Below are 22,578 nucleotides of genomic sequence, written 5' to 3' on the forward strand. Positions count from 1 at the left end.
GTAGAATATCCACACAGCTTTCAGGTTAGGTACTTCTTTTATTGTTTCTTAAAGAAGTAGCTAACCTGAAAGCTGTGTGGATAGTATATCGAAATTAGCTTTTAATTCGGATTAAAGAAACATACATTTACAGAACGGAAAAAACAGCTACCATAATTGATATTTGAACATAACTTATGAAATAATTTATCAGTAGTTAGTTAAATTTCATGCAAAAGAATAACTTATGATATGTTTCAACGTTACTTATGAACCACTTGATTTAGTGTACTGTTTAATTCCATTTCTATCAAATTCATATTCAATATTAACACAATAAAATTAAGAGATTATTTGAAAATTTCGTACTTTAACTGTATCATAATAATTATTTAATTCAATACCTTCTGTATTTTATCTAACTACTATAAAATCGAATTACATTTCAAGGCTTCAACTAATTGGTCCAGTTATTGTGTATAATAAAAATAACAGTCATATCTCGGTTTTCGAACAAGTCTTATAAACGAATAATGTCCGAAAACCGATTTGACTGTACTTATTAATTATACAAAATATCTAATTTCCACAGATTAACAGCAACAGATAAATTAGTATACTATCTTCATATGATATATCCATATTCTAAATTAAAAAGAAAATTTTACATCTTCAGAAACGTTGTTGGTTATTTCTTCACGAACGTTTTATTGAATTTCAGGATTACCAGCAAGATGATTAATACACCATGCTACTGCGGCACTTGTGGTTTTATATCTGCGAAATTGTAAAAATTCTATAATAAATTTTGATATTTTATGTAGAACGTAAATAAATAGATGGGTATGATTACCCTGTTGCCATAAACATCACCGCATTTATGATGACAAAATTATCTGGAAGTTTTTTTTATTTTTACAATAGTCTCATCTTCCGCAACTATGATTGTCTGCAGAAGATCTTGTGGAGAAGACTGAAATAGAAAATTACGTAGATATTGAAATATTTCTTACTGAACTATTGACAATGAACTCACATCTAATTTCTTCTTGGAGGTGACAATTTTTTGAAGAGTTTCATAAATCAACGTCAAAGAAGGTAGATTCAGCATGTACTTTAACGTATCTATTTTCTGTCGAAGAAAAGTACATATTAGCTTTATTTCCGGGAAAGAAATAAATGGTTACAAAATTAGACATTATTACTTCATTTTCAACTAATAATAAAATAATTTTATGGAAAAGAAATTACTTGGTATTCCAGCTAAATCATCAGCAGAATCAGCTGAAAATGCAGCGTGAGCCGATTCAACGAATTTACTAGTTTCATTATTTTGAACATTTGTTGATACGCCAAATGCTAATGTACAGATTATATCAAACGCCAATTTTTTACACAATTATAATATATCAAACGGTTGACCTCCCTGCTTCTCGACATTTCTTAGAAAGAATTTAATGGGTGAAGACATTACAGCAGTCATGTAAAATGTAAATTGTGATGTAATTCCAAAAGATATGTTTTAAAAAACGCAAGTAATAAATTAATACCATTTTAGTTTTTCGGGTTGTGAAACAAGAACTGAGGATACTTCTTAGGTTTTTCCATTTCTGATCGGTTAACACTATAAGCATGTTTTTAGACTCAACGTGAGGAACTCCAGCAGCTGGCAACATCAACTTCAGCAAAAAGAAAATAAATTTTCCCTTTTTCAGGATGTATTATTTCTGAAAATTACGACACAGTACATACATCTCTATTGTAAAAATTGTATGTGTTTTTTATTTGAAGAAGTTTCAGAAATTCGATATCACTGCATACTAAAAACGGTTTCGCTTCTAGATAAAAGCTATTCATGTTTTAAATTAATAGTAATTGATAATTTATATTAAATTAAAATTACAAGTTTATCGACTTTTAAACAGTTAAAAAACACAATTTGATTACCCAAAAATTTTTCCATATTGTTGTAGCCATTTTTCTATGCATCTGTCTCTCTATACAAATACATCAGAATTTTTAAATTCATTTTTAAAATCTCTAATATTATTCTAAAGTTTTTAATTCTCTTTTTCAACTTTATTTTTAAAATGAATATACTTACTCCTTTATTGAATTCAATTAAATTTCCAAAGATAAAGTTTGGCTTTGGACCTGGAATTCTGTAACGTTGAAACAATGTCATCCTGTGTTTTTTCCATCTGTTGAAGTTACATGATACTGTTTTTTATAAGCTAAATTTTAACTTTGTATGCTTGAAAATTAGTATTAAAAGTATGGAAAACCGCAAGTATGTCTTTGCTTAGTGTATAGCAAATACATACCAGTGGTTTTTCACCTCCTGTACTTACCTAAATTAGCCACTGATCAATAAATAAGTATCTAGACACTAAAGTACTTGTACAAGTTATCAGAAATTTCAAACTAATTTGTTTTAATTTGTATTTGTTAATGCAAATTAAAATAAGCTTCGGCATGTGTTTGCTAAATAAGCCTAACTATAATATTAACTAAATTAGCTCCTATAATTAACTTTTTACTAAAGTTCTGATACTATTTCACTTTAATTTTCATTGATAAGGATTTTCTAAGAATTAATCAAGATTATACTAATGTTGTTGATTCATCTGACTCAACTATAGAAAATAAATTAAAACAGAAATATACACTAATTTATTTTTATTCATCACAACGTTAGAATACCCATTAAATTACCCAATATTCAATGGGTATGTCTGAACCTAAATAATATGATAACGGCCTCAGGAAACGAGAAAATTAAGAATTTTGTCTTATGATTGGTTTCCTTACATTGTAAGCCATCGGTTTTATATTGTTATCAAATATTCATTTTGTAGCTTCCCGTATGTTGTTGTGTTAAACTTAAGCCCATATACGGTAAAAAAGTGCCCCGATAATTCCCGATTAATAAAAACACTGAACCCACATTTCAATTGTCGTGGGTTCTTCCCTGAACAACTGGAGTCTTTTGTGTTTTCTTTATGCGTCTAATGACCAAATAGGCGCCAGTTCCTATATGAGTCCATTTCTATTTGGCAGATCGCCCATCTAATGGGTTGCCTAATTAATTCAATAAAATTTTGTAAAAATATAAATTTTCCAGATTTTCCTTATTAGCTTGCCATTATATAGTTATTGAGTAAAAATTTAATATTTTTCATAATTTCATTACAATAAAAAGTAATATCACTTACTTTATCCACAACAAAATGATGCAGATGAAAGCAGAAAGTACAGTACAATGGTTATACTTAGATTCATTGTAGTTGTGTAATGTTTATTTAATATTACAGTTCAAGTTTCTGTAAATAAACAGAGAAATCTGACTTCTTAAAAAGAACAATATGGCAAATGCAAGTTGAACAATTTAAAAACAGGAAAGAAATATTAAATATTATTATTGTGTAGTAGTGTTTATGTATTTGTAATGGATGATTTAATAGTTTTGTAAGTGTCAGATTTTAAGCTCTTTTGTGAGTTTTTAAAAGCTCTAATAATCCTAATTATTATTTCCCTTCTTTCTCTAATTTTCATTTCTTTTCTATGCGCGGTTGTTATTGGGGAGGTCAGGAAGTCGATCTTCTCCTCTGTGATTTCTGCGCCACTTCCAGAAGTGACGTTTTTCCGTTTTAAACAGGGCTGTGGAGTCGGAGTCGGAAAAAATGTGTCGACTCCCGCATTTTAAATTTACTTTAGTTTTTTTTTAAATTTAAATGTAAGAAAATTTATTATATATTTATTAATTTTTAAAAATCTTTTTATATTTTGTTATAATTCATTTATTTTAAATACAAAATGCATCAATTTAATTTATTAAATATGTAGTGTTCTTTGTAGTGTTTGTGTTTAGTAGTTAAATTATTTTTAACCAGATTGAATTTAAATATTTTTGTATCATTCCTTTATTATCCCTGCTCTAAATAAGTACTCTATTCTTCTGAATGAGCCAGATTAATTGATCAGAGTTCATATCTTTTTTCTGAACAAGGGGCTAAAGTAGCCAGATCGCACACTTTTTAGTTGGACTAACTTTTCTGGAAGAGTAAAATTGAAATGCAGATGCTGTCGAATATATGTAGATGTAGAATTTTATTGCACCCTTACTCCTCTTATTAAATATTTGTTAAAAATTAATTTTATTATACAAATAAATATTAATGTAAGTAAGTTAAATATTAAAAATACTAACTACGAGGACGGTTTTTTCATGAATGCCCATAAAACAAAAGACAAGTGTAAATAACAAAATGAATTTATTCCCAAAAGTTAGGTACAAACATGGTTACTTTTCGACATAATCACTGTGAGGATTGAGGCATTTGTCATATCTGTGGACGAGATTTTCATCCCTTTTGTCATAGAATGTTGCCGTCAGTGAATTGAGATGGCCTTAACAACGTTCTTTTGAAGATCGTCATTAGTTCATTCAGCTAGCAAGGCAGTCTCAAACGTGTGCCTCGCTAGTTGTTTTCAGTTCAGAAAAGAGATGGAAGTCTTCACACATTAAAAAGTTTTAAACTGGATGGAAATTTGAAAGGTGGAAGTCTTCACCACCTTTAAACACCCAGCGTATAGCCCTGATTTAGCGCCGAGCGACTTCCACCTCTTTCCTGAACAGGAAAAGTGGCTAGGAGGACAGAGATTCGAGACTAATCACGATCTTCAAAAAACGTTAAGGCCCATCTCGAGTCATTGGCGGCAACATTCTATGACAAGGATGGAAAAACTCGTGCACAGATATAAATGTCTCAATCTTCAAGGTGATTACGTTGAAAAGTAACCATGTGTGTACCTAACTTTTGGTAAAAAATTCATTTTGTTATTTATACTTGTCTTTTTTTATGGAACATCGGAGCTTGGAAAAAAAACAGCCTATGTACAAAAGTATTTGGGTAAATTCTCGGGGCTCGTTTTAGAGTTTAGAGAGGGTACCCCTCTATGAGCGCCTCTGCCCCCCCCCGTAAAATGACTTTGTATTTAATTTTGCCGGAGTCAGAGAGTCGCCCTACTAAAGTTATCAGGAGTCGGAGTCTGAGTCTGAGTCGAGTGTTTTTTTTTACCGACTCCACAGCCCTGGTTTTAAATACGTCAGAGACGATTCTCTCCTCGCGACCGGGTATCAGTTGTTCCTTTCCACCTTTGTCGTAATCTACGGCGCTAGCCAATGAACAGGAGACTGACTTTGTTACTCAACAGAGAGTAACGAAATGGTCACCCTAACAGAAGGGTCCGAACCGAACAAACCCACGCACTTCGTATTTCGCCGATTTTGTCACTGATAAACCGGATCAGACGACCCACCGACTGAACAATTATTACTAAAGTCGCAACACATCTTGACCATAAGTCACCTTCGGTCATTTATTCCGAATGTTTGACAGCTGTTATCAATTTTATGAGGTAAACTGAGTAACAATGCCAGAGAGAAAATGGTAATACATTTATCGAAACGTTCGATTCCTGACAATTAAGATAAACAACACCCCGCCCCAAATCGATCTTAGAACACATTACATCATCCGATGCATTAGTCAGCTCTCCCGAAACGGTTATAAAAAGGGGTTGGACACAGTCCTCCGGGCAGACATCGACGGCTGCGTCACAGCAGACATAGGATAGGATAGGATAGGATGTTAAAGGAAAGGCCTGACTCAATGGTATAGCCTTGGGAAAGAAAGGGGGATAGGTATGGTAGTAGAGAGTGGGATGGGTGGGGATGAAGAGAAAAAGAGGGAGGAAAGGAGGGTTGTAGGGCGTCTGCCGGGAACTGAGGGGGATGCAATTGAAACAGAAGGGACCGCAAGTAGAAAGTAAACAAAAAAGGGAGTAAGACGCGACGGTAATCGATTAGGGGGAGCGAGCTACAGGAATAACCATAGCAGCAGGGGACCGGAGAGAGATGGTAAAGGTTAGTAAGGGATAGGTGTCGGAAAATGATGCACCAAGATACAGGGTAAGGCAAGGAAGTTACGTAGAACGGATGTTGAACATAAAACAGCAGAAATACAAAGACCAGTGGTTAAATATGTAACAGAGGATGAACTGTACAGGATACAGAGATTGTACATAATACGGGGGGAGAGGAAATACAGTGGTTATACAATAAGCAAAGAATGTACAGTACATTATACAATGGTAGCCTTATGATAATGGATAAATAAGTTACAATGGTTGAACATGATGAGAAAGAGCACGATGATGCCATAGATAAACAGGATACAACACACTAGGCTAAATAGGAGCATGGTAACACTGCAAAGAGGATGTGGAATTATGAATTGCTTAAGAAGGTCTGCTGGTAGTTCATAAGATTATGGTTGTGAACAAAGTTCGTAAAGGCACGGAAGATTTTCCTGTTGTCAATGAAAGTGTTTAGTTTACAGGGCCAGTGGTGCCCGATTTTTTTCCACCAGTTGCCTCAGATGAGAGAGGTGAGTAATGTACTTAGTGCAAGCAAAGACAAGGTGATGGGGGTCATCACCTTCAACACCGCAATCACACAGACCGTTGCCTTTCTTTAAGAAACGACAAAGATAGGCCTTAAAGTTACCATGTGCTGTCATAATCTGTGTGAGAGCATGCGAGGTTTCTAGGTGTTTGTTAAACATCCTATTGTTAACTTTAGGGATGAATTCATGAGTGATGCGACCGGTGTTGCTTTTATCCCACTCATCCTGCCACCTGTCCATGATGATATTATTAAGTTTGCTACAGAGATAGGATATTGGGAGTGACGAGTGGTTGCAATTCGTTGCAATATCCTTAGCTTTTTTGGCCAAGTGGTCAGCTTTATCATTCCCGACGTTTCCAGAGTGACCTCTTATCCAGTAGAAGTTTATTTTGGTGGAGTCTTCGAGTGCATATATTAGCTTGAGGCTGTTTTCAATTATGCGGAGTTTGACATTTTCATTTTTAATTTGATGGAGGGCAATTCGGCTATTACTGATAATATTGATTGTCCTGTGTTGTAGCCATTGGATATTAGTATGAATATACTTTAATGAGTTGAAGACTGCTAGTGATTCTGCCTGGTTAATAGAGCAGTTTTCATGCAGTTTGTATACTGCTTGCCAAAAGTTCCTTTTTGAAGAATCTTCGAGGCATACTGAGGCACCTACATCATCTGACGTTTTAGAGCCATCAATAAAGAAGTTGAGGCCGTTTGGGATAGAGGTTTCTTTGAGGTAAAAGTTGCTAGAGATATTATTGGCTGGGTGTTTGTTTTCCATTTTCGTGTTAAGGTCAACACCATTCTTAGCAATTTCATTGACAAGAGAGTGGATAAGATCAGGAAGCTTTAAGTCGGAGATGTATTTATGGAGTTGATCTTGATTGATGTCTGCTGTGATCATCTTTATAAAGAGATTCTTAATATACCTGTATACGATAGTCAGATGAATAGGGAGTAGCCCTGCAATAACCAATAGGGCATCCGTGGGGGCTGTTCTATATCACAGCAGACATAGGACCCATCCCGCCATAACTCATAGCAGTCACCTCCAGCCTGAAGACAGAGCTCTACGTGCCATCCCTTCTGATTGGCTCCTGGAGCGTTTCGCTAACGTCCTATACAACGATCTAAGAGGTACGTAAGAAATATGTAAATTATGAAACTCTCCCTCTCGCTCACTCGCTTAATTTATAAGTTAGACTAGTATTACCGAACATTAACCTGCGATCGGTCACGCGCTAATAACAATTGTCGGCCGATACAAGTATTTACTGTTAATTTGGTATCTGATATTTGTACTCTAAAATAATTGTAATTAGAATTGTATCTAGGTGTTTATTAAATGCGTTGCTTTATAATTTACTATTGTCATCCTTCAGTACGGCCGACACCTTATCCTGACATCACCTACCCTCTCCACTGCTCTAATCGCCCTCCTACGACCATCCTGACAAGGAAGCCGATAAGTAGGGTTAAGATCGCCACTTAACCCCCTCGGTTCTCACAATAAGACAATACACGGAAACATTATCTGAATCAGAAATTGTTGTGAAAATATATTATTATACAATGTAACAGACGTTTCTGAAAGTTCGCGTCGCATGCCCTGTGGCATTTTTCTGTTTCTTCTGCAACAATGTTTATATGGACCTTATTTTTTCATACATTTTATTTTTTGTCAATTGGACGAAATTCTGAAGCTCTGGGTCATTCAGCATTTACTTCCAAATATAAACAAGACGTGTGAAAAGTACGGGGAAATTTTTGAAACATTCAAAATGTCATTAAGACTGAGTATTATTAAGTCTATTATCGTGAAAAATCGAACTATGCATATTTATTTATAAATATAACCGAAACTATGAAAGAATAAGCTGTTTGCACAATGTAAAAATAATATAAGTTATATCAAGTGCTGTAAATATATAATATACTACATACCTCTATAATCCTTGTTCTACTGATGATTTTATGAAATGTCATAATTCAGTGCTTCACTTTTGAACGATGGCCATACTTTTCCTGTGTCATTTGTAGCAGCAAGGAAAGAAAAGTTTAGATGTACGAATTTAGATATTACTTTGTGCTAGCTGTTTATAGTAAAGTGCAGATAGTACGAAATGATACACGTGGAAAAATGATGATTGAAAATGACAGATATTTTAGTGTGGTGTGACTAATAAACAACTGGTTAATCGATCTTTTAAACGTTATCAAGGTGATTGTAAGTTATCAAATGCACACGCAGTTAATTTGGAGACATAAATAATTATATTTGTCGTTTAGTTTGAGATAAATCGATCGTTGAAATTTGATCAAGGTCTCTTTAGTTTAAATATAAGCTTTTGCTATATTTTGCTTTTTTATATTACAGGTGTGAATATAAATATTTATTTTAAATTTATTATTCCAGAAGTAAATAATAAATAATAATAATGTTAGTGCTACGTAAAATAAAAAAAAATTAGATCGATATTAAATGACAATGATTGGTTAAATAAAGAGAATTTCAGTATATGATAAAGTACACTGATGCCGAATTATCAAAAAATTCAATGTCATGTGTGATCTCAATGTTGCATACATTGCTGGCTACTTTATGTACAACTTCAACTGGTGAGTTTTTGTGAGTTGCTAACGCTCGCGATCTATAATCAGTCTAAAGCCCTGTGATCACTGCAGAAAGTACACAGTAGACGCATGTCGAAAAACATCACCGAATCCATGTCAGCTATGCCTCTGAGTTTGTTCGTAGCACACGCGAGTATGTCGAGTTCCTTGCGCGCTGTACACTCTTTCAAAACTTAGCGAACGATCAATTTTTTCTTAGAAATATTATATTCGAAAACACAAATACAACTTTTATTCAGGAGAACAAAGAGTTTTTTATATTTTCGGTTAAATTTATGGAATTTTTTATTACCCGAATAATTTCGAAATTTCGAAGTACATGGTAGTATGCAATGACATATAAACGCGAGAATCGCGTGTAACATTCGCGAGGATTCGCGATTCGCCAACATGGATAGGCGGAATCACGTATACTGGGACTCGCGATACGATTGTTTGCGATATGACTCAGTGATTGTTTAAAAAGTGCCTGGAGTTAACGAACTCTACTGTGTGAAGTCCGTCATTACTCCCAAAATTTTTTTTATTATTGTATCTATCTATCTATCTAAATTTTATATATTAGTGAATTGTCATTTATACTGCATCATCTGCGTAATTTTAGTTTTAATCACTTTATTTTAATCCTTTTTCCAATAATGTATTTACTTTAATTAATCATTTCAGTTAGAAATTGTTTTTTTGTATTCTAAACTCTGTTTGTTTTATATCTTTTTTTTTGTTGTTCTGTCTGGTTGTATATAAAAAAAGAACTGTTAGCTAGCTATATACAGGACACCCTTTAGACCCACATCTCGACGAGAAGATGCTTATGTAAACGTGACACCGAAATTATTTATATATCAATTGTTTATCTATCAAGTAAAGGTGTAAAGGAATTTCGCCTATTTTTCCAATTTTAGTGACCTCCCTTTCCAAACTTTTTGTAATATCCACTTAAAATAGTTTAGAGAAACAAATTAAAACGAAAAATTTATCAATTAATCGTTATAAATCTCATAACATGCGAAGGAAAAGATGAGGGATGCTCGTGGTTGCCCCTTTTTCGATGGTGTTATATGACAGATGATATAAAAAAAGTATTTCTATTAATATGTACTCATTTCAGTTATATATGTTCAGCATGTTAACTTATCAATTGTAAGGGTACTTGTAAATAACGTAAATCACTTACCATTTCTGCGAATAGAAATTGTAATCAATATTATTATATCAAAGTAAGCTAATATTTACATACTCTGCACAATCAGTTTTTAATATTATTGTAACCTTGCAGTGATCAAGGTTATTATCTACCTACCCATAAGTGTGAGGGTTTGCATACAACTGTAATCGGTCCCCTTCTTGTAATTGTTAATATTGTATAACGGTTTTATCAACTGTTGTAATTTTCGTTATTAATAATTTCCGATACGGGGCTCTGAGGTCCTAAGAACTTTTTTCACTTTACTTTTCCCCCTTTTCCTTTATACTTCTCCCTTCAGAACCTTTCCTTCAACTTTCTTATCACCACTTTTTCTTCCTGTGGGCTAAGTTTGCAAAGCAGGCAGCCCCCCTTTTTATTAGAGTTGCCATATTGTGTATTAATTTAACAAAGACAAAAAAGTATAGCTTACTTCGTCTCCACAGAGTTCCAATTTAAAAGAAGTCTTGTAACGTGTGTCGCTTGGCGTATTTATTTATTCTAAGAATAAACTAGAATAGGACCAAAATCTTTTGTTAACGAATTAAATTTATAAGAAAATCGATCCTGTTTACTTCTCGAACTCACTTCATCAAGAAGATCAAAAATTTTGCACAATTTATTATTTATATCATTAAAAGACATTTAAACACTTTTTTTTTCTTTACTATAAGGTTATATATATATAGACAGATAAATTTGACATCAGATAGAAGTTCTGTAGTCACGTAATTATTTTTTCTACGATTATTTTTTTCGACGATTTCGTGCCTTGCGGTATCACCCATGAGTTTTTTTAAAGAACTATCAAATGTTTCTTCTGTCATCGCTACGAGAGGGTAGAGGAAAGGTTTAATGGTTAAAACTTTGATGTTTACAAAATAACATTGAATCGATGACCGAATAAGACGACTAACAATTCCTGTACAGTCACTCACCTTATTCATGATAATACAATACACACAAAAACAAACAAAAGTATGGCTGTACTTTAAAATATTTGAGTTAAATGCAATGTTGATTTGACATTTTAATCCAAGTCATTATGGAAGTAGATACAAGTCTGAAATTTTATGAAAAAGAATAGATTAATTTTACATTTATAAATTCATAGAAAGAGAATATAATTATGGCCATTTAAAAAAAGCAAAGAATTAGAATTCCAATAGCATCTTGTTGTAGCATAACGTGAAATACTACCTATTGCTTACTTGTAATGGATGACAACATGCTCTTCACTAGTGGAGGACAACTTATCTATTTACACGTGTTTGCTAGTTTGACCTTCGATTTTAAAAGCAAAATATTAGATTTATATCTTTGTTTCAACATTTTTAATTTCCCGACTGTTATATATAACAGAAGAAAAGTATGGCGATCGGTAAATAACTGATCCTGTCAAGATTTTTACATTTTTTGATGCAGGAAAAACTTGAAACAATGAGAAATGAAAAAAAAAATTTCAAGGGTATTTTTGTAGGTATGGAAGTGTGCAAGGATCACGATTTTATTCACCTTCTTTGAAGCATAATAACTTCCGTGCTTTTCGTCTGAAATTTTGCTGGAAGGTCTGCATGTTAGTGGCATTGATGCTGTTTAATTTTGGTGGTTAAAGGTCGAAAACGAACCAGTAACCGAGTGGATAAAGCCACTGAACAATTATAGTTAGTCGTGTGTTCATGTATCATCGATGGGTTTGTCACGTGAAATTTTCCGGGTTTTCTTCACACGCCTAACACCATAATTGTGGCCTATAGGGAGCATGATTCACTCTCTCCTTTTTGCTGAACGTATGGAGTGACCTCCGCATCTAGAACGAAGTTAGTAGCAACATAAACAAATGTGATTCGATAACACAGCCTTGAAATATTTGCTAGAAAAGTTGACGTAGGTAGTGAGAGTGAAAATAAAAATAACCGATAATTAGATTAATTATTTTAAATAATATTTATGTTATAAATTGAAGTTAATCCGACATAAAATACGGATAAAAAATGCTTCTATATTATCTGTTAGTCATTGAAAAACGTGTGTTGATTTTACGTTAGCATTGTTTAAGAAATATCTCCATTTTATAAGAAAATAAACGAATAAAAGGTTATATTTGTTTATTTTCTTATAAAATGTAAGGTTAAAGTAGTAAACCATTTTCACGTAATCGTTGTAGTTGTGTAGATCACCAGGAGTCCAGCAGATGAAACCACTTGTCTCGGGTTTGTACCTGAAATACGAGGTGTCCGCGAGGTGTTTTCGGGATTTTGTTCGCGTATTTCACATTTAAATAAGGACTACTTTCTTACATAAGTTCTGACCCCACCCACTCGCACATCACCCATGTGTCACGTTGCCTTATTCTACCAATCCAATGTTGTTGTGACTCTCGTGTATATTGAGTGGTGCAAAAGTGAGTTAACCATTCCGGAATCTAAACTATTGTATTATTCAAATACTTTACTTACAAAATACATAACATTTAATTAAAATGTCATCATTTTTGTTCAGTGACCGAGAACTTACACAAAGACACGGTTAAGTAATTTTTAGGTCACACTTTACACGAATGTCGTCGGATATTAAATTCGAGTATTTACAAAATAAATTAATTTATAACCTTTTAAAAATATATATTTGGTACAAAACAATACTGTATTTATCATAATTAAATCGCCATTCATATCATTTGACCTCGAAATATTTGATAAAAAAATATTTGTTTTGTAATATTTTTATTAATTAATTAATTCTCACGAGTTGAATTTAATTAAAAATTAAAAAACAATATTAAATTTTTTAAAAATTATTATTTATAAAACAATTTTATAAAAAATATATTCGTTATCAGAAGGAAGTGGGTCAGTAACATATGATATGTTTCATTCATTTAACACGCTATTTGTTCAGTTTACTGAGGATAATTTATTAAATAATTGAATTTAAAACACCATAGAATAACTCCCGCTTTATGATCGATAACTTTACAAACCCAGAACAGTGTTTTGTGAAACACTGTCCGCCATTTAGAGATGGCCGTTGTTAGGAGGTGGCTGTATATCTTTAGTAGAACAGATACATTTAAGAAAATTATATGATAAAAATACAAAAGGTAGGTCGTTGAATCGTAGTAAAATAATAATTTACTTCTTTTAATTAAATGATAACATTTCTAAACAATAATTTATTTGAACTATAAATGACGACTGTTAAAAACAAATAAATAATTATATTATTATTATTAAACTATAATAATAAAATAGGTCATTAAAATTACGTTATTTTATGAAGAAATTTCCATTATTTACGTGACGATAAAAGAATTTCAATATGGAATGTTGTATTAAACAGCAAAAATATTTTGAAATTAACCCGAGTAAATAAATGCTACAAGGAGTATAAATACGCAAATACGCAGATTATTGGTATTGGTGTACTGTCACTTGTACCTTCAGCACATACAGTTCTAACATGAGGAACATAATCCAATTCACTGTATTGACTCTTGGTAAGTGTGAGGTAGTTATATTAATTTCTTATGTTATTTCTAATGCTAGAACAGTAATACATAAGCTATACACACGGTTCAATCTTTAAACAACGGCCACTAAGAGAAAGAAAATACGGTGATATTTTGCTGGTGAAATACATTAATTTAATTAATGTAAAAATTATAATGTCATTAATTATAACTGACGTAAATTTAGCTTATTTTATTATCGAAACTATGCTAAAATAATGTACTCAATTAAATTTATTCTATTTATTAATTAAATAAATATTTTAAAATATTCTCAAGCCCTAATTACATTTCAAAACATTTTATCTTACATAATAACTAGAAATAATTTCACATATGTAATGTTATTTAAGTTTTTATTTTAAAACGTTTCGTAATTTTTTTTGCACAGTAATCAAACTTTCGAAGCAAGACTCGTGTCATTGGAGAGAATTAGAAGCCTGCACCATTAGAAGATTTCAGATTTTTCAGAGCGATCCCATTCCAAAGAACGAAGAAGAAATCGTTAGTCGATGCGAGTAAGATGCAATAAGCTGTATTTAAATTCTTCTTCTTGAAAAGCAATTGAAAAATAACATATTCTGTATTGTAATATTTCAGATATCTTAGAGAAACTGCAGCTTGTTTCAATAAATACACAGACAGATGTGCAACCCCTCTGTACAAGCAATTAATTTCTTTCGTCAATTCAGAACCTCAAGAAAACTTCAATCAATTCTGCACACCAGGAAACGAATTGAGAACGAGTAAAAATATATTTATTATTGCTTGACATAGTTGCATTTTTTAAAAATTTTATTTACTTATTTTTATTTTGTAGCACTATTAAAACATGCGACATGTCTTTCTAAAGTATGGAAGGATCAGCGATCTTGTGCAAATGACGCTTTCGCTGCTATATCGAAACTTCCTTCGACTCCTTCAAGTGATAGAGTAAACCTGACTTGCTGGTAGGTTCGAATTACTCAATACACACCACTAAATATTAGTTAAATAGCAAGTAACAATTGTTTCTTTGTAGTTCTTATCGTCGATTCCGAAACTGTGGTGCCGATTTGATAGAGAAAGAATGTGGAGCCGAAGCCAAAGAATTCGTGGGAAAATTCATAGCGTTTTCTGTGTCAAACTTACCTGATGTCGTTTGTCAAAATTTCACACCTGAAGATGTCACGTGCAAGGCATTGCTGCCAGAAATAGGAACTATTGCCAGTGGAAGTAATGATTCTCCGTTTAATCGCTTCATCAAAATATTCACAAGTTCAACTTGAAGCTTGAATTTTGTAGTTAAAATGCAATATCGACTATTTCATATAAATATAACAATACAAATGAAAATGTACTGTGTTTTGTTAGAAAACTTAGAAAAATAAATATACCTGAAAGTTTCCGGTTTTTAAAAATCCTTTGCATTTACTTATTGATTTTACATGTATGGAAATTTACCGTGGAGAGGTTTGAGATTGATATGAACGCTTTGATCAGTGCCTTTTCGATCTGCGGAATGACTGATGAAGACCTTGGTATCAAACCGAAGAGCCTTGATTATCCGATTGATAATTATATCGTTTTATCTATATTTCTGTCTTTTCTATTATAAACACCTTGCTTTATCCACGGAAAAGATAATCGTTTCCAAAGTGCTATTTTTTTGTAAAGTTCTCATTAATCCAATCGAAGTCATAGTAGTGGCTAGAACACTTAAAATATTTCACTTTTAAAACACCAGAGAGAAGTTACCAATCTTTATCTTCTTGTAGCACCTAAAAGTGAAATCGCAGAAGAGCCGATTTGCGTATAGTTATTTTCGTGCATTAGTGAAAATTAATAATTATTTAGTTTGAGTAGGCGAATGTAAAGTTTCCCGAACCTGAAGTACCCTACAAAATATTCCAATTACAAAAAGCGGTGTAGATGAAGTATGCTAAACTCTTCACCATAGTTATGTAGATTCTCATCGTTAAAATAAATAGAATTCCTTTCTCCTTTACTCATAGAAATGGATTACATGTAAAAGTCTAAACAAATAATAAAAGATCTTCTAAGCATAATGGCTTATGAGACACCCTGTTTTTCAACGTTAAATGAAGCAAATGATTGACAAGCTTTCCTTTCCTGCCAGTACCGAGTGAAGAAACGATTTCGTGTACATCTGCATACTTTCAGTCACAGTCAAATTTTTTTCAAATTTACAAATTAACAATTATTTCTTTGTAGATCTTATCGTCGATTTCTGGACTGTGGAGCCGATTTAATAGAGAAAGAATGCGGGGGCGAAGCCAAATAATTCGTGCGGAAATTTATAGAAATTTCTGTCAAACTTCCCTGATATCGTGTGCCAAAATTTCAAACTCGAAGATGCCAGGTGCAAGGCATTTCAACCTGAAGCAGGAATTGTTGCCAGTAGAAGTAACGATTCCCCGTTTAATCAGTGCATCAATATATTCACACGTTCATCGTAAATAATGAATGATGGAATCAAAATGTTCTTATAGTTGTTGAATATGAACTTAATAATAAATTAACGAAAGAAGGCATTTGTTGGTACGCCTAACATCTGAACGATACAAAAAGTTTGTTATGAAATTTGAAATTGATTGTGTAAAATGAATTTATTACAGGAAATAAGAGTTTCGTCCGATTGTGCGGTATTTCTGCTTAACGATTTGTTTGATTAAACTGTTAAACTACGATTTACGTACTTTTCTGGCTCTGTAATATATAACAGAGGGACAGTATGCCAATCCGTCAAAAAATGATTTCCGAGATTTTTACATTTTTGGAATCGGAAACTTTAAATAAAAAATACAAATAATTCGGAAGTCTGTATGTTTGGTTGTTAGTGTGTGGGACACAATTTTATTCATCCTCTTTGAAGCTTAATAACTTCTCTGCTTTTTGACGAATATTTGTGAAATTTTGGAGGAAGGCTTGGATATAAGGGGGATTGATGTTATTAAATTTTGGTAATTAAAAGTCGAAGGGCAGGATAGATAAAATGGATCCTGTGTAATATCTCGAGAAGGGACGGACTTAATGAAAATTTTACTCGTTGTAACATTTACAATTTGTTATAAAACCCACTCTTACTTTAAAAATGAAGCTTTTTTGCCATTTTATACTAATTCAAAATATAAAATTTTTAATAATAAAATATCATCACAAATGGCGCTATGAAAATTTTAAATGTTGCCGGAAAAGTTAAGCAACTCGTTGCTCGATTTTAGTTGACTTAAATCAGAGCGGTTTTACGAAAAATTAAGCTTTATTGTAAACTTGTTCAGGTGAATTAAGTTTGCTCTGTTTTTGATGCACATCGAGGGGTTTTACTTTTACGATTGTAAAATTTTAAAAATTTAAATAGTCTTAATTCATAAATTTTTTATTTATATGCATTTGTTTTTTATTTCCTAGACATGTATTTTGTACATACAATTTACAGAGGTGTGGAATACTGGCATGCCAAATTATTTTTGTAGTTTTCCGGATTATCGTAAATGCCGCATTAATAATATGTGTATTTTTAGTAAATAAACAAAAATTTACATGTTATTAGAAATATAATTTCCATTACTTTTACACTGACAGCATTGGCAATACAGTTGCAATATTTAATAAAAAGTAAAATTACCTTAGATATGGATACTAGTCCTATCATCACTGCTTATCATGTCCAATCACCAGGAACAACTATTTCCATTGCAGAGACAACCTTTCTCTCTGCAATAAAAATAGTTGTTCCTGGTGATTGGACATGATAAGCAGTGATGATAGGACTAGTATCCATATCTAATGTAATTTTACTTTTTATTAAATTGTAATTTTGTCAGCGCTTTTTACAAACAATTGCAATATTTACATATAGCAAAATACCAATGACAACGTACTGATTTTACTAATTAATTATCTTGGATTAACAGCAATTCAATATAATATTTTTAGTTTGTGCACGTTCACTTAAATCAAGTATTTGATGATATTATATTATAGATATTTTCTTTTCTTTTTCAGTATTTTCCTTTACTTTAGTGCGTGAATAACACGTGCATTCGAGGATCCTAGACGACTTTGCATTACAATAAGTGCGGAAATTTTAGTTGGAGCATGTAACTTCATATTCACCGTTCAATAACACGAAAAGTATTGATATTTTCACGATCAAACCTGCATATATAATATAGTAAATTTAATTAATTTTCTTGTAATATAATTTTATTTCTATTTTTCAGTGTATTTTATTGTATACAATAAAGCATTTTGACTCTTCTATACCCTTAGAAGTCAGTTTATAGTTCATATCGTTAGATGTTGCAGTTTCGCAGAGGTGCAGTGAAGGTTATGGAACAAGTTCCATTACAGCTCTATAGTCCATACTTTCCAACTGTTTCTATATTGTAAGCACTAAGGAGGTCTCATCATTCGTAAGTTAGGCTAGGCCCATATACAGAGATTCGGGGTAGAAAAATGCATGAAATAAAATATTTATATTTATATGCACTTTTCGCAATTACACAGCATATATATGCAGTAATAGAGAAATGTCTTTGTTTACAGTACAGAACTATTTGCTGATTGTTATGTTGGTTTTGCAGATTTTTGTTATGGCAACAAAAAAAATCTCAACGATAAAACAAGAAACAGAGAGCAAATATCCAATGAAAAGAAGAGCCAGAGGACTCAAAATATCGTCAATTTTCAATGGTCGTACTTCATCAGAATTTTCCGTATTCCCAACGTGATCTAAATCCATATCTCTGTTAGTTAACCCTGCTTCAAACAGGCGAATTATACTAGAATTGATGAAGAAATGCAATAGAAAATCATAAATGTTAACGTATAATTAAAAATACTAATAATTATAAAAAAATACATTACATTGCATTGATAAGTTTCTTGTATTTGTATCCTTTTCTCATTGCATATCCTATAGGAAAGGTCAAAATGGCATCTCGAGAAAGTAATAAATTTTTTCTTTGATATTTTTCTGGGACGTGTTTCAGTGCATATTCGTCTTTGATATAAGCAAATCGACCCTTCAACACTCTGTCTAACCCGTCTTCTTCAGAAAATAAGTTATTTGTTTCTCTTATGTGGTCTCCAAACACCTTGGCTGGACCTGATGTCGCCGACTATTAAATAAATATCATAACGTAAAACACTGAAAAAATTATTTTGATATAAATTAGGTCTAAATCATAATTATGAATAGAATAGTTTAGTAATTACATTGAAATAAACGAAGATTACTTCTACTTACCGTTAAGAATACAGTAAGACCACTGCCACCCATTATTCCGCAAGAATAGCTTTTTTTCTCTACAGCTGCACGCAATTCGTCTACAGATTTAGGTACCGGTTCGAGTACTGGACAAGTCATGAAAGACATCAGAGTTCCACTATAACTCGACATCAAAATCACCGTGGACAGTAGCAAGATAGAAATGAAAAATCTAGCTGAATATCTAACAATTGAATTTAGGTTACCACCTAAAAATAATTTGTTTATATATAGGTTGAGATAATAAAAATTGAGTAAAATATGTTAGAAATGTTACCTTGATTGCAAAATGTACCGAATAGATACCAATATACTCTTGCTCTTGTCCAAAAGGGTCTCACTTTTTCAAATAATTCAATTTTCTGTAATACTTTATGCAACAGAAATCCGCATACCAATGTCGAAAGTAACACGGCTAGCCACAGCTGTTTAATCAATAAAAGTTTTTGATATTATTTTTTAAAAAAAATATTAATTCAAATAAGTTATAATCACGGTTTTTAAACTTCGACTACTTTCTCATCGTTTATAATTGTTAATACAGTATTTAATAATCTCACGAAACAGTAGTCGTAGATCGTGGGTTATGATCTCTCCGATGTGTTTGTCACGTGGAGGTTTCCAGGGTTTCTTCACGGACTTAACACCAATAAATCGCCGAATTCCAATAGAATGTCCTCCTGGAAGTTATCCCTCTTTGCAGGTCGTCCACGTGTTGATTTTTATTTTCTTAACAACCAAAACAATCCGCTTAATGTTATCAGTATGGACCAGGCCTAAATTGATAACTTTAAGCAATAAACATAATTAATAGCACCGTTAATAAAAATTACGGTTTGCTCGATTCTAACGTTTTGTGGATTTTTATATACGTGAATGTATATGAATTCATTCGCTCATTGCAACGCGTCAAATTGCTGATAACCCGAAGGATTGTCTCTCAGTAGCTCTTTCTTTTGTAAATCTGACCCCCAATTTAAGTTTTATACCGCGATGAAAACCAGGAAAACGTCTCGTGGCCTGGCGCGAGCTTGCGATTAACCACCAATGGTCAACAAACTAGACTACTGTATTTCAAAGAAATAACAATTAAAGTTCTTTATTTCTTAAACTATTTCGTCTTTGTCAATAATTTTTGTTTAAAATTCTTACTTCTTTAGAAAATGGTCGTATTAAAGATGTCCAATTTTTTCCCGATTTCGGAGGCTTAACAGCAAATATCAATCTGGAAAATACTACATGAGTGGAGAAGTCGACAACTTTAAATCGTTTGTACGATATTAAGAGTGGGGTGTATCCAATATCCGCTTCCTGAAATTATGAATTTAATTGGTAATTATATTGGAATTATAATTTTAGTAATATAAGGAATTTAATTGCGTAAAAATAAAATTAATTTTTTTATGTTTAAAGATTCTTATAGCATGTGAGGGTGTGTTTTAAAATTAGTTATGACGTATAATTTCTATTTCAAAATATTAATTTCCTTCAATGGTTGGACTTTTGACCCATGAAGATTTTTCAAGCATTTTTGAAAATAATCCGGAAAGAAACTTAAAAATTTTTTACTGTGGGATTTCATTGTTCATGCTTTCACATTCGAATTCAGACAATTATTCTTGGTGAAGAAATATTGACAGAAAACTGCGCCTGCAGACTAAAAAGGAGCACGAGCCACAAAGAAAGAGCATCGTACATTACTCAAGGAGCTTCAAACTCTATGGTTCAACGTCGGAGCATCGCTCCCACAAGGTTGCACTCGAAGCTAATTTGGTCTTGAAAAGAAGTAATGGGAGTTTTGGTCAACATATGACAAATTTGCACGGGTCAATAGACAAATATCGTTTATTAGTTTCTTATATATTTGTAGAATAGGCTAGAAGTCTCGGATTTTCTTTTGTTTGGGGTCCCTTTGGATAGTAAGAAATAAACAACCGAGTCGAAAAAAAAAGCATGTCTTCAAAGTGATTCGATGTACGGGCACTCCTGCTGACAGAGACTGAATTAATGTCTCCTCATTCCACCATGTAAACTCTTTTCTAAAATGAAAACAAAGTTGAAGGATTGAAAATTTCTTCAGTAGCCGCGAAGAAAATCCGTAACGATGATTCAGAAATAGATTCTAAGCATCTTTTCATACAGTAAGTGGCAACGACTCGGGCAGTAGTGTGTAGATACAGTAGAAACTTATTTTGAGAGAAGGGCAGTATGGGCATTTCTGTGTTGTTTAATAAAGTCTAAGTACGGCTTTAATTTTTTAACCAAACACTTTCTGTTTATTCAAAAATTGAACACTTACATCATTGGAAAGTTGCCCAACCATTCCGCTCCAACTTCCGTTTTCAGTTTTCACTCCAAAATTAGTGGCCAAAGGCTTGACTACCTCGTAACTAATACATAATTTACAAATAGTTAAAATGAGCATTGTGGTTTATTATAATAAAAAAGTAAATAAAATACACGGTAAATAACTTTCCATTAGTGAAATTTTAAAATACCATTGCAGATGCATAATATTTAAAAGTACGAAATATTCAAGGATATTGGTCACACTTAATTTCTCTATCTTCTGCACAAGAAAACTTCAACTAAAATTCATACTGTCAACAATTGGATTTACACTATTTACGCTATTAAATGTCTCCTATTTAGTTCTATGTGATGTTTCATAAAAAACAATACGTATAACATTAGAATTTACTTCCATACCGAATTGTCCATCAATAATTTTTATTGGCTACATATAAGATGGTGCAGAAGGAATTACATAGTTTGTAGATCACTATGCTTCTGTATTAAGAATTTATAATCGTTCTCCTAAATAAATTAGCCTCTAAACACTATGCTAGTAATTATGTAAAGGCTAAAGAATACTTACCGGAAATTTCCTTTATTTACAATTGTCATAAATGTTTCGAACAGCAAGCCATTGATAATTCTGCCATTTTCATCGTATTTCATGTAAACTCCATGCTACAGTTTTCGTAAATTTACAGGTCCATAAACGTGTAATTTTAACCTGTAATATCTAAATTAAATCATACTTACAGCAACACCAGACACTCTTATGGTATTTTTTCGTTGTGTAATTCTGGAAAAGGATCACTGACATTAGCATATAGTTAACTTTTAATAATTTAATAGAGTGTATGTAAACAATACATTCTATTGATTTATCACGTACCAGTGGCCGAATAAATAACTCTAATGAACTCTTTAATTTGTTCGCAGTTTCGAGTCTCGTCAACAGACTGAACTACCAGAGTTTTCTTCACGTGTCTATGTAAGGATCACTAATTTAGACTGTCAGAATGGCTTTTATCTTAGTTTACATTGGTTTTGTTTAGTTAGTAAATTAAGAAACACATTACAGTGCTTTTCTATTTTCTTTACTACTTTATTATTCACATGTAGACTTTATCTGTTTTTTTTTAAAGGGAAGAAAGGTTGAATTGTTGTAGATAGTAAATTGGAAGACTCTACAATGACTCTGGAAAGGATCACATACATATTTTCCAGAATGCGAA

At 32.3% G+C, this 22,578-nt stretch overlaps 2 protein-coding genes and 1 long non-coding RNA gene across 7 annotated transcripts in view; 1 reads left to right on the plus strand and 2 right to left on the minus strand.

Moving 5' to 3' along the window:
* The window catches only part of LOC136974784 (cytochrome P450 3A8-like), a 399,348-nt gene that overhangs the window by 1,433 nt on the left and 375,337 nt on the right, over nt 1–22,578 (minus strand). The window lies entirely within an intron of this gene.
* LOC136974791 (uncharacterized) lies at nt 884–3,266 on the minus strand. Its single transcript, XR_010880698.1, has 6 exons — nt 3,195–3,266; nt 2,084–2,180; nt 1,927–1,976; nt 1,732–1,828; nt 1,016–1,658; nt 884–952 (listed from the first exon to the last, which is right to left on the minus strand). It is a non-coding gene; the product is annotated as an uncharacterized lncRNA (long non-coding RNA).
* On the plus strand, nt 13,728–15,044 carry LOC136974794 (uncharacterized). Its single transcript, XM_067269740.1, has 5 exons — nt 13,728–13,764; nt 14,168–14,294; nt 14,377–14,522; nt 14,597–14,726; nt 14,798–15,044. Exons 1-5 carry the CDS (start codon nt 13,728–13,730, stop codon nt 15,042–15,044), a joined length of 687 nt encoding a protein of 228 aa, XP_067125841.1.

The sequence above is a fragment of the Centruroides vittatus genome, unplaced genomic scaffold, assembly GCF_030686945.1.
Source record: "Centruroides vittatus isolate TY-2023 unplaced genomic scaffold, ASM3068694v2 contig_356, whole genome shotgun sequence".
Classification (NCBI taxonomy): domain Eukaryota; kingdom Metazoa; phylum Arthropoda; class Arachnida; order Scorpiones; family Buthidae; genus Centruroides; species Centruroides vittatus.

What these genes read in the sequence shown, in the direction of transcription:
- LOC136974794 (XM_067269740.1), top strand. Translation starts at nt 13,728, where the DNA reads ATGAGGAACATAATCCAATTCACTGTATTGACTCTTG. An exon ending in GAAATCGTTAGTCGATGCGA is followed by an intron (nt 14,295 to 14,376) that starts GTAAGATGCAAT and finishes GTAATATTTCAG; the next exon opens with ATATCTTAGAGAAACTGCAG. An exon ending in AGGAAACGAATTGAGAACGA is followed by an intron (nt 14,523 to 14,596) that starts GTAAAAATATAT and finishes TTTATTTTGTAG; the next exon opens with CACTATTAAAACATGCGACA.